This window comes from Rhinatrema bivittatum, chromosome 6 (assembly GCF_901001135.1).
Source record: "Rhinatrema bivittatum chromosome 6, aRhiBiv1.1, whole genome shotgun sequence".
Classification (NCBI taxonomy): domain Eukaryota; kingdom Metazoa; phylum Chordata; class Amphibia; order Gymnophiona; family Rhinatrematidae; genus Rhinatrema; species Rhinatrema bivittatum.
In genome coordinates, this window is record NC_042620.1 from 98449898 (window position 1) to 98465073 (window position 15176).

At 43.8% G+C, this 15176-nt stretch overlaps 1 protein-coding gene across 8 annotated transcripts in view; it reads right to left on the reverse strand.

Annotated features, from left to right (window-relative positions):
* COBLL1 (cordon-bleu WH2 repeat protein like 1) overlaps nt 1-15176 on the reverse strand; it is a 393951-nt gene that overhangs the window by 356254 nt on the left and 22521 nt on the right. The window contains exon 1 of one of the 8 annotated variants that reach the window (XM_029605632.1): nt 9908-10075. The exons of the other annotated variants lie outside the window; for them this stretch is intronic. Within the exon in view, the coding sequence (XP_029461492.1) occupies nt 9908-9933 (26 nt within the window). The 5' untranslated portion in view covers nt 9934-10075. Of the gene's footprint in view, nt 1-9907; nt 10076-15176 lie in introns of those variants that run through there. 8 annotated transcript variants of the gene reach the window in all.

Genomic DNA, 15176 nt, shown 5'->3' on the forward strand with positions numbered 1-15176 from the left:
CTGAAATCCTGCCCTATCTACCGTATGGCACTCAAGGACTGGAGTTCGCTATCACTGAGTTAGCTGGAAGCTAGACGTACATCTCTGAAGACTTACAAATAGGTCATAAGATGAAGCACCATTATCAACTAACATAGGCAAGAAGAAAAGATTAAAAATGACAACACAAACACATTTTCTTATATATGTTTGTCAAAAAATAAAAAAAACAAACACTCATTTTTCAACTCCCTTCTCCCCTGACAACTGCATACTTCTTGGGCCTCAAAATGCTGCAAGCTGAGAAAACTACAGAGCCATAAAATGAAACGCATCATGTCTTTTTTTCCCCACTAGTCATATTATGGGAGCATTCAATATGGGAACCCTTTCAACAGAGGTCTAGTTGGCACATATGACAACAAGAAAAAAGTGCTGAATTTAGAGTTCTGAGTTATGGTGTTAATGAACTTCACATTTCTTTCATACATACCACCACAGGGAATATAGCCTTTAAAAGGATCTCACACCAAGATTGGAATTTCATACTGAAGGGTTCATGTGTTAGCTGTAAACCTTTAGAACCTTAGCATAGGTGCCACCTGACCCATTTCCAAGCAACAGAAAATTGCTTGCAAATTTCAGGACTCTAATAATGTAAGTTATTTGATTTGAAAGGTTAAATGAAAGGTCTTCCACAAAGTAAACTGTTGGAACTACTAAATCTCTTTTGCTCCACCAAGCTGAAATATAGTTTTTAAATAAGTATTTTGGTAATTTAATTAAGGATTATGTACTCATACACCTGGTAAATCTATATTAATTAGCATAAACTCATTTTAGTTCTGCTATGTTAATAGCCGTGCTAGATCTAATGTATTCAAACATTATACACAGCTTTATGTTAAATAATGGTGCATGCAAAAATGCAATATTTATGTTATTATGCATTCTTTGTGCACAAGGTAAAGAATGGATTAAGGGGGAGACTCTGTCTGTCGATTCTACACCCCATGTATAAAATCACAACTGGCAATCGAGAAAGAGTGCAGATAGATACACTCGTACACATTAAGTCCATCTATTTGCATGCAAGTCTGCCAGAAGAGTACAAAGGGCACACATACAGAGAATGCATTGGAAACTTATGGATACTCCAAGAAAAAAAAAAAAAGTACTTCTTTTCCACCAAATTTCTTTTCATCATTAAGATTAAATTATTCTTACTTGCTCGTTTTTTCTTTTCCTGCTAGACCAGTCATTATGTATGGAATTTCCCTCCTGCACAGCTTAAGGAGACAGAGGACACCTCTTATGACTTCACTCTGGGTATAAGAGGGATACGGTCCTAGCTCAATTCAATAGCCTACTGCTAGAGACTGTGACTACCCACAATACCCACTTTTTTTTTCTGTAATATGTTATATGGTCCAAATGAATGATCCAAGCGAGAAAAGAGGTACTATCATCGACAAAGGGAACAAGCACCCTAAGAAATAACAGTGTATTTCATGATCATATCCTTCATAACTTTGTGTTCCTAGGTGGCTTCTGGACTGGTTAAGAAACAGTCAAGGAAAAAGGTTATCAGGTAAGAATAATTTAATCTTTTTCTTCCTGCTAGACCAGTCATTGTGTATGGGGCGGGAAGAAGGCAGGGCAGTTTAATGATCCTTGTTTTAGCATCTGCCTTGGCCTGTATGACCAGTCTGTAATGTTTTAACATGAGTGCATCACCTTCCACTTGTCTACATTAAATTTCATCTGAGAATCAATACAACTGACGGTTGGAAGGAATATGGATTGAGTCACATGAAAAGTAGATACTACCCTGGGCAGGAAAAGATGGAATCAAGTGAAAGGTAACCAAATCTTGCAAAATTACTAGATAAGGATGTCTGCCATCTCTGCAGGACAAGGTGTGCAGCTCTGAGATGAGTGTAGCTGAGCATATTGCTACTAATGAAGGAGGTTTTCAAAGATAACTCTTTAAAGAATGTCTGTTTTACTGGCTCAAATGGCAGTGTCTGACCAAGGCCCTTAGCGGAGAAGGGATCACTACTCCAAGCACAACCTAACACATACTAAGTAGTGATCTCAACACATACTAAGCTCCAACCAGCTCCGCTCCTTAACATCCATTGTCTCCTTGCAAATCTACATGAACTAACCTCTCATCCTCTCGACTTAAGCACCACCTCCAAAGCTCTACTATCTAGGGATGTGAGATCGAAAATATCGTCTGATGATATCGGAGGGGTCCCCGAACCAGATAGAAAAACCCCATGAAATGTTTCGTGGGGTTCTCTTATTTTGTGGGGGTGGGAAGAAAGGGCACTTAAAAATAAACCCCAAACCCACACCGACCCTTTAAATTTAATTCTTTCGCATCCCCTCCCAACCCCGCCCAAAAATTTTTAAAGTACCTGGTGGTCCAGCAGGGGGTCCCGGGAGCAATCTCCCACTCTTGGGCCATTGACTGTCACTAATCAAAATGGCGCCGATGGCCCTTATGTGACAGGGGCTATCGGTGCCATTGGCCAGCCCCTGTCACATGGTAGGAGCACTGGATGGCCCGTGCCATTTTTAAAGATGGCGCTGGCCGTCTATTGCTCCTACCATGTGACAGGGGCCGGCCAATGGCACGGATATCCTGTCACATGCTAAGGGCAAAGGGCCATCGGCGCCATTTTGATTAGTGGCAGCAGACACCCCGAGAGCAGGAGATGGCTCCCGGGACCCCCGCTGGACCACAAGGTACTTTAAAAAAAATGTTTTGGGGGGGATGCAAAAGATTACATTTAAAGGGTAAGGGTGGGGTTTTTTTTTTCAGCACGACACATCCGATTAAAACAGGTAAGAACCGCGGGAACAAAGATTTCCCATGGTTTTTACCCGAACTCGATACCGGAAACGAGTCCAGTACCGATTCACATCCCTACTATCACCCTGTAGATCTTCAACTTAGTTTTTATCCCACCACGTAGGTTCCCTTGTCGGACTCAAATTCCATCTTGTTTTCTAAGTTTCTGGATACATATTACCACTAAGATGTTACGACGCCACAGTGGATGTTCTCCACTCAGTCTAAAGTTCTCTAAGTTACTGTTTCCCTGTTATAACGTTAACAACAATAAGACATCCTAGTCATATTATTCATGAGTTATAATGTAAACCGATGTGATATACCCCAATAAATGTCGGTATATAAAAACAAACAAACAAATAAATAAATAAGTCCCCAAAAATTCTCCAAACCCTGATGCAGGTTATAAAATTGGAAAACTTCTGTGATTTTAACATAGTTGAAATTGAGGCTGAATAACCTCTCTTTTGCATGTGCACCCTTATAGGGCCAAGCCATAAGAGAATGCAGAATGATCTTCCATTGGCACAAGACCTTGCCAGTGATGGGCCCCACTTGTCTGACAGATCCAAAGGGATTCCGTCCAGGAGTCTCACCAGATCCACATACCAGGGCTTCCTTGGCCAATCTGAAGCCAGTAGGATGACAAAGAACATATTGTTCTCCACCTTCTTTATTGTCTGGCCTATAAGAGGCTATGGTGGGAAGATATACAGCGGGTTGAACTTTGACCATGGGCACAAGAGTGCATCTATGCCTCTGGACCATGACTCTGCTATGCGACTGAAAACCATGTCAGCTTTGGCATTTGCACGTTTTGTCATTAGGTCCACATGTGAGGGTCCCCACCAACTGACTATCATCTGAAATGCTTTTGTACCCAGTGCCCATTCTCCTCAGTCCAGCCCGTTCCTGCTGAGATAATTGGCTTGAAGCTTCTTCTTCCGTGCTATATAGACTGCTGAAAAGTGTAGATGTTCTTCTGCCCATTTAAGCAGCCAGGCTACTTCTTGTCCTTGCCTGCTGACGTATGTTACTACCGTGGCATTGTCTGAGAAAACCCAATTGCATTCCTCCTTACTAATGGGAAGAAACACTGTAAATCCAGCCTGATGGCTCTTGTTTCTAACCTGTTTATTGAATAAGATATCTCCTCTCAATCAGTGCCCTTGAATTAACTGGCCATGGAAAAGTGCATCCTACTCCTTTAGGCTTGCATCTGTTGTGACCACTACCCGGGTGGAAGGTTCTAGGGTCATCCCTTTCTGGAGGTTTGAGAGCTGAGCCCACCCATTCAGGTTGCTCCTTACTCTTGATGGGACCTAAAGCTGGTGCTGGTAGTCCTGAGAGGCAGGCAACCAGCATGACAGCACAGCTTGTTGGAGGAGCCACATGTGGGTCCTTGCCCATGAAACCATGTTTAGTGTTACTGCCATAAGGCCTAGAAGGTTGAAGTAGTTCAATACTCTGGATGCCTCCTGATCATGAAACACTAGCACCTAGTCTATTAATTTGGATATTTGGGTTGATATCAAAAACACCCACCCTTGTTTTGTGTCGAAGCGGGCTCCTAGGAATTCCAATGACTGTGACAATTCTAAACTGAAAAATTCACTACCCAGCCTAGCTGCTAGAAGTGGAGGAGTACTATTTCGGAGGCCCAACAATTCTCCTGAGCCAACTTGGCTCTTATAAGCCAGTCATCTACATACAGATCTACCATAATACCCTGCATATTTAGGGCTACTGCTACCAACACCATGACCTTGATCAATGTCCTGGGGGCTGTTACTAGGCCGAAAGTCAGCACTTGGAACTGAAAAAACTTGCCCAATATGCAGAACCTTAATAAGTTAAGATAGGACACCTGGATGGAAATATGGAAGTAAGCTTCCACTAGGTATTCTCCTGGCTTTACTAAGGCTATCACCTACCATAGCATCTCCATCTGGAAGTGGGGGACACATATCTGTTGACCCTTTTTAGGTCCAGCACTGGTAGGAAAGACCCATGTTTTATTTTTGTAACCATAAAATACATTAAGTGCCATGACCCCCCTCTCTTGTTGAGGAACTGGGACAATTGCTTGTAGGTTCTGTAATTTTGTTAGTATCCTCCCAACTGACTCTCTTGGGAAGCACAAGGGGAGACCACAAAGATCTCTCGGACCAGCTTTTTGCACTCAGGGACATAGCCCTTTTGTATAATGTTTAAAACTCAGTGCTCTGTGATGATTCGGTTCCACTGAGTAGTATATTAGCAGGCACCTCCCTACTGGGACTATCTCCAGAGGGAGCACTGGAAATCAATGAGCTGAATGGCTACCACCTGCTGCAGGCGGCTCTGCCTTTGTTCTCCTTGCCCTACAAAAGGACTAGATCCTGCTTCAGGTGTCTGAAGGGGTCCACCTCATAGGCTTATACTTGCATCAGTCTCAGAAGCTTAATCCCGTGAAGTTTTTATCTTTAGGAAGCCTATAGGGTTTTGAGTCCCTCAGATCCTTCACTAGCTTTTTTAGATCTTCTCTGAAGAGGAGATTGCCCTTGAAAGGCAATTTACATAGGCAAGAGTTTGATGCCGAGTCTGTCGCTCCATTGTGCAGCCATAAAACTCTCCTGGCCAGAGCCCTGGAATACATTCTTAACAGGTCATATACATTGTCATCCAGGAATATTAAAGGCTGATTCCAGGCTGTGTAGAAGCCGTTGGACTCAACACAGTGCAGCTCAGGCCACACAGCCTCTGCAAATGAAGGCTGTTGCATTTGTCATAAAGGCCTGTTTAAGGGTTGCCTCTCTTTTTCTTTTTGGAAGTTCTTCCCTGCTGAAACAACCTTCTACCAGAATGGTGGTCAGGCATGTAACTGCCGAGACCAAAGCATCAACTTGGGGGATTCTGAGGTGGCTATTTCTCTCCCCCAATGACAGGGGGTAGATTTTATTTAAAAAAAACTCTACCCTCTTCAGACACCCCCCCCCCCCCCCCGAGGGATATCCCATTCAGAAAGTGCCTGAGGGAGCTATGCAAGCGGTATGCTTTCAGTGGCTTCCTAATACCCTGGAGAACAGGATCCCCTTTGCTTGGGTCTTCCATAAGAGTAACTGACATGCTTAGGGTAGCCAGTACACTGGAAATGAGGGCTGCCAGCTCCTCCTTCCAGAATAGGCATACTATTTATTTATTTAAAAACTTTTCTATACCATCATTCAGTAAATTAACCATCACAATGGTTTACATAAAGGCACATATAAAAATAGAAATTAATTAGGATAGCTAAAACATTCTAAATGTGCCAAAAATACGCAGTAACAGGATTCTTTCAATATAAAACTGTTTGTTAAGTATTGATTTTGTTAGGTTGAAGTTACTATTGCAGTTCATATATATGGGAAAAAAAGAAAGAAACTAATCTTAAGTGTATTTAAAGGTGGGAAAGAATAGGAAATTAAAAACTGTATGTTCGGTGCTAGGTTATGCTCTTATTTGCTCTCTTCATTCTCTTTGTAAGCAGCCTGTTTAAAGAGCCAGGTTTTAAGGCTTACTCTGAAAAGTTTGAAGTTTTTCTGCAGTCTTATCTCCAGAGGCATTGAATTCCATAATGTGGGTCCTGCCAAAGATGGTGCTCATTCCCTATGGTGGAGTCTTCATCTGTTGAAAACTCCCCCTCATAAGAATCCTCCGAAAAGCCCCAAGGTGAATCTCCATAAGACCATAATACTTCCCTGGATGTATGGGAGCTTGAATGTCCTCTCGAAGGGAGCTCTGGGTTTGACCTTGGCTTTTTAACTGCTGCCCTTAGGGGGCAAAGGTCATTCCTTAGGGCCTCAAGGGTACTAGGATGTGTAGGAACCTGCATGGCAAGATAGGCTTTGGGCATTTCCAAAATAAAATCTGGGGCAAAAGTTCCCTGCTAGGGATCTTCATAGTTCCCTTGGGTCTTTGGAAAGAGTGAGCCTCCCCCATATCCCATATTGGGACTGCCCCCTAACAAGCCTGCAAAGGAAGGAAGAGGATTCACTTTCCCTGATGGGCCAGGGCTGTTTATCACCCGTAGCAACTGATTCTGCTCTCGACTGCTCTTCCCTAGCTTGATGGATTGAGCTATCATCTATTATTTTCTCCTTTCACAGGCTGGGCTGAAGGAGCTCGCAATGTTGGAGACCTGATTAGCCCTGCAGATAGATAATTTTCTCTCTCTAACATGTCTGAAATGCTCTCTCTCTCACTCTCTGGGACAAAGGTCCCACTGGGAAAATCAATCCCTAGAAGCTGTTGTCCCAGGAACAAAGACTCAACTAGGCTGGGGCCACCCTGGCTCTGGGAGTTTACATCCTCTTTACATATCTGAAGTTACCGGAGACAGAAACTACTGAATTGGACTAGGACTACATCCTCCTTATAGCCCAGAATGAGATCATAAGAGGTGTGTTCTCTTTCTCAGTAGGGAGAGGGAAACCCCATACATGACGATTGGTCTAGCAGGAAGAAAAGGGAAAACACATTTCAGATTTTTTTATTTTTTAGGATTTCTACCATGCATCTTTTTATAGCAACAGAATCTCTTTTGCTGTAAAATGTACATTTGCAGAGCAGCTGGATAGTCAGAGGAGCACAAAGATTAAAATACATCTCCAAAGCCAGACCTTATGGCCCAGCACTTTGATGTAGGTAAAATGGATTTGAGTTCCAGACCTAGCTACTATGCAATAGTCCGGTAGGGACCAAGTATGCCATGAAGACAATGCTATCAACACCTGAAAGTGAAAAAAATCCCAGCTCTTATTTTATTTATTTATTTAAATTCTTTTACTATACTGATACTCAAGAAGCGGTCTTATCGAACCGGTTTACAATAGAACAGGGGAAACCAATTAACAACTATATAGAAGGTAAAAAAGTTACACCAAACAGGGAGCGAAAAACATGGGACCTGGAGGACAGGAAAGATATTTTAAAACGATAACAACTGAAGAGTGGTAAGATTACCACTTACTTAACTAAACTTACTTACTTAACTTAAGTAAGATTACTCTTACTTAACTTAAGTAAGACTACTTTTACTTAACAGCAACACCTACTGTCTTTAAAAGTACACTTGTATATAATTCCAAAGGACTCTATATACCTCTGCCATGGTCCTGATATCTTAAAAACGATAAAGGGGATGGAACAGCTCCCCTATGAGAAAAGGCTGAAGAGGTTAGGGCTGTTCAGCTTGGTGAAGAGGTGGCTGAGGAGGGATATGACAGAGGTCTGTAAAATCATGAGAGTTCTTGAACGAGTAGATGTGAATCAGTTATTTACACTTTCGGGTAATAGAAGGACTAGGGGGCACTCCATGAAGTTAGCAAGTAGCACATTTAAGACTAATCGGAAAAAATTATTTTTCACTCAAAGCACAATTAAGCTCTGGAATTTGTTGCCAGAGGATGTGGTTAGTGCAGTTAATGTAGATGGGTTCAAAAAAGGTTTGAATATGTTCTTGGAGGAAAAGTCAATTAACTGCTATTAATCAAGTTGACTTAGGGGTAGATTTTCAAAGGGTTGTGCACGTAAGATACGCGCGCAACCCCTGCCTCCCCTGCGCGTGCCGAGTCTATCTTGCATAGGCTCGGCAGCGTGCACAAGCCCCGGGACGCGCGTTAAGTCCTGGGGCTTGAAAAAATGGGCGTTCCGGGAGCAGGGCACCGGCCCAGAGGCCTCTGGAACAGCCACCGGGCCGGGGGATGGAGAGCCGGCAGGCGTAGCTTCTTCAATAAAGGTCAGGGGGGGTTTAGTTAGGATTGGGGGGCGGGTTAGATAGGGGAAGGTGCGGGGGGAGGGGTGGAGGGAACGGAGGCAGGCTGCACAATTGTGCACCCCCCTGCGTGCACCAACCCTGGATTTTATAAAATGCACGCAGCAGCGTGCGCATGTTATAAAATCTGGCCCTTAGGGAATAGCCACTGCTATTAACTGTATCAGTAGCATGGGATCTTCTTGATGTTTGGGTACTTGGCAGGTTCTCGTGGCCTGGTTTAGCCTCTGTTGGAAACAGGATGCTGGGCTTGATGGACCCTTGGTCTGACCCAGCATGGCAATTTCTTAAGTTCTTACTATTTTCCCAATGCTTCAGAATTATAAAGGTGAGTGAGTATGGGGAGAGGGAAACAAAATAAGTCAAAAAGGACATAACATAAGAAATGCTATACTAGGTCAAACCAAAGGTCCATCAAGCCCAACATCCTGACTCAGACAATGGCCAATCCAGGTGACAACTACCCAGTAGGACCGCAAAGAACAGATCTAATCATTCTTGCTTATAATCAATGGCTTTCCCAAGTCTACATGGCTAATAATGGTTTATGGACTTTTCCTCCAGGAACTTGCTGAAATTTTTTTTAAACCCAGCTATGCTAAGTGCTTTCAACACATCCTCTGACAAGTTGCACAGTTTAATTGTGTGCCAAGTAAAAAAAACACTTTCTCCAATTTGTTTTAAATGTACTGCCTATTAGTTGCATAGAGTGTTTCCAAGTCCTAGTACTTGTTCCCTCATTGAACCCCACTCAAGATTATCCCAATGGTACTGGTATAATGAAGGATTGCATTAAATGAGCTCTAACTATATTGCAAAACTTTCATGGTATAACGTATCCTATGTGCCTACCCGCAGAAATTACATTTTTACCAACAAGACCAAAGTAGACAGATTACAACTAGAACCGGCATTCTGTCTGTGCAAAAAATTCCTTTGTATTGATCTTTACACTTCAGTGGTTTTGCAGCTGTTCAGATCCTCTACAGGTCTTACTCTGCATGCCTACAAAGTATACACTGCATGAGTTAGATGAAATAAAATATACTAAATACACTAGGTATGAGCCTTGCTAGGTTTCCTTGAGGGTGTTTTTCAGTATTCTATGTAAATAATAAACTGGCTCATGCAAATTATGAAACACATCATTACTAAATTTAAGGAAACACTACTTAAATTCACTCAGCACTACAAAGAATAAAAAAATTCCAAGTAAAAAAAAAACAAAAAAAAATAAAATAAAATAAAAATAAACACACACAAACCTAAAGTAGACCTTCAGCATAACCATGAACCATGGAGGAGCTCCACAGCAAAAAGGCAGATGGTCCCCTAGACCAGCGGTTCTCAAGCGGTGCGTCGCGTGGCTCCCGGTCCCTCCCGCTGCTCGTTCTTCCCTGCTGCCGTTGCCGCCGGGCTATCAGCACGTTCAAGCCCAGCGGGAACGGCAGCGGTGCAAAAAAAAAAAAAAGCTGTGGCATCCGCGGCTGGCCTTTTCTTCTTCCCGCGCCTGCATTCCCCCCCCCGGACCCGGAACAGGAAGTGGTGCGCGGGAAGAAGAAAGGCCGTGCCGCAAGAGAACCCACGCCTCGCGCGCCATCACGCACACATGGGGAAGCGCTGCTGCGGCCGTATGGCCAACCGGTCTTCCTGTTCGGGGGGGGGAGCGGAAGCGCCGCGTGCAGCTTCCGCTTCCTCCCCCCAATGCAGGAAGATCAGCTGCCTCTCCTGCTGCCACCCGTTCTCCTGCTATCTTCGGGCGTCGGGCCGTATGGTCCGTCGATCTTCCTGCTTGGGGTGGGGGAGCGGAAGCGTCGCGCACAGTTTTCGCTTTCTCCCCCAAAGCAGGAAGATCAGCTGCCTCTCCTGCTGCCACCGGCCTCCTGCTATCTTCGGGCGTCGGGCCGTATGGTCCGCCGATCTTCCTGCTTGGGGGGGGGGGGTAGGGAGGAAGCGGACGTTGTGCGCTGCGCTTCCGCTACCCCCCCCCCCCCCGACAGGAAGTTCGGACGCCCGAAGATAGCAGGAGTCTGGTGGCAGCAGGAGAGGCAGCTGATCTTCCTGCTCTGGGGGAGAAAGCGGAGGGGAAAGGAGAGAGCAGCATGAGCCTCCCGCGATCGATGGAATTCTTCCTTCTTGGCCTGCGGGGGCTGGAGGAGCAGCTACCGTTTGTGCTGGGGGGGAGAGGAAGTGAGTGACAGAAAGAGAGAGAAGCAGCCAGCCAGCCTGTGTGTAAGTGAGAGAATGTGTGTGATTGAGAGCCTGTGTGTAAGTGAGAGAATGTATTTGATCGAGAGTATGTGTGTGATTGAGAGAAACTGGTCAGAGAGCTGATGTATGTGTATATGTGAGAGACAATGAAAGTGACTGCTCAAGGAGATGACTGATGTGTATGTGAGAGTGTGAGACAGTCAGGGATGTGTGTGTGTGTGTGAGAGAGAGAGAGAAAAAGCATGGAAGTGAGAAATCTGGGTATGTGAGAAAGCATGGGAGTAAGAAGCCTGGTGTTGTGGGGGTGTATGTGAAAGAAAGCATGGGAGTGAGAAGCCTGATTATGTGAGAGAGAGCATGGGAGTGGGAAGCCTGTGTGTGTGCATGTATATGAGAGAGACTGGTTGGTAAGGTGACGGTGTGACTGGTGTGTATATGAATGTGAGAGAGAGAATGTGATTCAGGGAATGAGAAGCCTGTGCACGTGGAGAGTGAGTATGGAAATGAGAGAGAGACTGGGTGTGTGTGTGTGTGTAACAGAGAAAGTGATTATGGGAATGAGAAGCCTGTGCATGTGAAGAGAGTGAGCATGGGAGTGAGAACCTGGGTGTGTGTGAGACACAGCATGGGAGGGAGAAGCCTGTGTATGTAAGACAGAACATGGAAGTGGGAAGCCTGTGTGTGTGTGTGTATGCATGAGAGAGATCAGGTGACGGGTGTGTGTGAGAGAGAGAGAGAGAAAGTGATTATGGGAATGAGAAGCCTGTGCAGGTGAAGAGTGGGCATGGGAGTGAGAAACCTGTGTGTGTGTGAGACACAGCATGGGAGTGAGAAGCCTGTATATCTGAAAGAGAACATGAGAGTGGGAAGCCTATGTGTGTGTGTATATGCATGAGAGAGATCAGGTGACTGGTGTGTGTTTGCGTGTATGTGAGAGAGAGAAAGAAAGTGATTATGGGAATAAGAAGCCTGTACATGTGAAGAGTGAGCATGGGAGTGAGAAAGCTGGGAGTGTGTGAGATACAGCATGGGAGTGAGAAGCCTGTATATCTGAAAGAGAACATGGGAGTGGGAAGCCTGTGTGTGTATGCATGAGAGAGATCAGGTGACTGGTGTGTGTGTATGTGGGAGAGAAAGAAAGTGATTATGGGAATGAGAAGCCTGTGCATGTGGAGAGAACAAGCATGGGAGTGAGAGACTGCTGAGTGTATGTGAGAAAGAGAAAGTGATTATGAGAGTGAGAAGCCCATATATGTAAGTGGAACACGGGAGTGGGAAGCCTGTGTGTGTGTGTATGGCATGAGAGAAACTGTTCAGGAAGGTGACTGGTGTGTTTGTCAAAGACTGGGAGATGATTGGTGTGTGAGAGACAGAAACTGGTCATGGGGGCATGACTGGTATGGTGTGTGTGTGTGTGAGAGACATGGGCCCTAAGGAAGAGGACCATGAGTATAGAGCTTAGCCACTACTGCTGCTTCTGGTGTGTGCTACAGCCTGCATGGAAGAGGAGTAGGAAAGCTGCTGGAGGGGGTAAGTAAAGGTGGCTTTTTAAGTTTATTTTTCTTGATTGACTGCTATTTTAATTATTTAATATTATGTGATGTGTCTGCTTTTTTTGAAATATTTTATTGGTGTTTGGAGAATTTTTAATAGTTTTTATGAGTTTTTAATTGTTGGATGTTATTCTGTTCATAGTTGTTGTGAAACATTTATTCTGCTTATTAGTATAGTTTTACAATTATTTCTGTGTGGGGATCTATAGCTGCTTGCTAGTTCTGTTTTCCTAATAAGAGGTGTATTGGTTTTTAGGGCCTGATTTAATATTTGTAGTGTTGCCTTTTCATAGATAGGGTTGCTCCTGTTTGAGTGTATTCCATAATACAGGTGTAACTGTGTGTGGATTAGTTTATGTGCATTACTACAGATCCTGGGAGTATGTTAGGTCGGTTCTGTGTCTGTTACAGAGATATTTTACTAGCATGTAAGTGTTTTATCAGTCTTATTTGTTGCGTTTTCTCAAGAGGACATGCATTGGTGGTAAACTGCTGTCTTTTCATAAGTAGGGCTATTGAGCCTGAAAGTAGAAGGAGTTTGAGTTGCTGTTACTGAGATGACACCAGAACCAGAATATCTTTTTTGTAGAGTGAGTTGAACGGGGAATGTCATAATTCTGCTTTACATCCATTATTGTGGATCAGGGGGGTTCCCGTGGATGCAAACTGTACATTTACATCCAGCCCTGTGACGATCATGGGTCAGTGTGTCACGCATGTGAGAACCATCTGTCAGGTGTGTCCCGACAGAAAAAAGGTTGAGAACCACTGCCCTAGACCACATTGGGTCTGAGTAGAAGAGGTGGCTCAGCAACAAAGGGCTCTTCTGCGCCATGAACATGGATAGCACTTGAACCGGGGAGGTCTTGTCCTTCCTCGTTATCGAGTTCGGCTCTTCTCCACCAAAAAGACCACACCTTTGGTGATGAGAAAAGGCCTCAGAAGGGATCCCTCATGCCTCTTAGGCACTCTTCTCTGTGCCACTGTTAGTGCCTCATGTCTATGTGCTACACTCAACCTCTGACCTGAGATGGATCCAGGAACTGGCAGCACACCCAATTTACAAGAGAGTGTGAGGAAGAGACATCTTGCTTTGATTTTCTACATGAAGAAACCATCAATCCTCACTCCAAGATGAAGAATTTCTTTGCTGCGCCTGGTGCAAAGCCTCCATTTTCCAGGAGCAGTGTAATGCCTGTGGCTACAACCTACCAAATTTGTTGCAGCTGGCAGTTGTGATCCAATTCCAAGCAACAATAGCAAATCAAATGACATGTGATGAACATCTTGTGCCCACAAATGCAGGCCTTGAAACTGCTGACCATGTTCTTCCACATTTTTTTTTTTTGCAAACCAGAAAGGTTCTGTTGAGGGGCTGCCAAGGCAGAGACTTGAAAAAGAAAAAATGATGCAACAAGGCAGAAAAACTAAACCAAGAAAAAACACCAGAAAATAAGTTTGAGAGAGAGAGACTGGGGTCACATCCATACGGTAGCTCAGATAAAGTATAACTGAGGGACTCTTGAGGAAGCACAGGCTCGCAAGGACTCTCACACTTGCTCAGTAACCTCTTACTGAGCACTGTGCTCAGAGTCCATGTCAGTGCCGTCAGATGAGGTCGTCCACGTATCATGGCTAATTCATGCCTGCTTGCTGAAGGAGCAAAAATATATAATCACACAACACACCAGATTGGGATTCTTTTAAACAATAAATCCTTTCCTGGGTCGCTTCGTAAATGCATTATTTGGCACACAGTACATCTGTAACAGGTGAAATACATACCGAAAAATAAAAAGGATAAGAGAGAGTCAAATTCCATTCTGCACATTGATGAAGAAATCCTTAATGACTCCCTAGCAAAGGTTCTCTTTGGAGTGGGAACCCTCCCTGGGATTTCCTCTTACTGGTACCTGAATTATTTAATGCAAATCTGTTCTTCAAGTAGAAGAACTTCTCCTGAAGAAAAGCAGATGAGTTTCTGTTGAATCCCTTTTATGCAGAAACTAACATTTTTCTTTTGAAAGCCAGTCCTCCCTCTGAATCTCAGCAGAAAAAAATACACCTTTTAAACAAACACACTAGGTAACTTTTAGTAGGACCACAAACATAGAAGCGACTCATTCATCACTCTCTACCTCTGGGTTTTCTCAACCTCATGATTCCCATGGAACTTAAGACGCTCTCACTCCTAGGTGCCAGAGTTCTTCTCCTCTCAGCCTAGAACAGGATAGCAAACTATAGTAAAAGAGTTTGACTGAGCTAGGCCTGGGGAGGGCAGGGGACGAGACAGGACATTAGACCATTTTAGTTTTGAAAGTTGTTTGCATGCTTTCATGGGGGCAAAGATGGCATGAAAGAGTGCACTAGGACTAGAACCAAGGCTATATTTATTTATTTATTTAGGACTCTTATATACTGATATTCTTGTAACAAGTTACAAATCACTTCGGTTTACATTATAACAAAAACCTGTGCAAAAGAATGCATTACATTAAAACAAGGATGAGCAAACTTGGATCAAGTAACATGGTTTAACATGGGGATAACTGGAAGAGATCGTCTGCATAAAGAACAGAAAGCTAGAGATGTTGTTCTAGTGGCGAGCAGCATAACTGACTCTGAGGTATAAAAAGACTACTTTATTACTCTACTCTATGTACTCTACTTTATTTATTTACTCTACTTTACTATATAGAACATTGCTCCTTCCACTTACCTCTTTTTTTTTAATAACTATTTTTTTCTTTTGTGCTATATATAGGTTTTT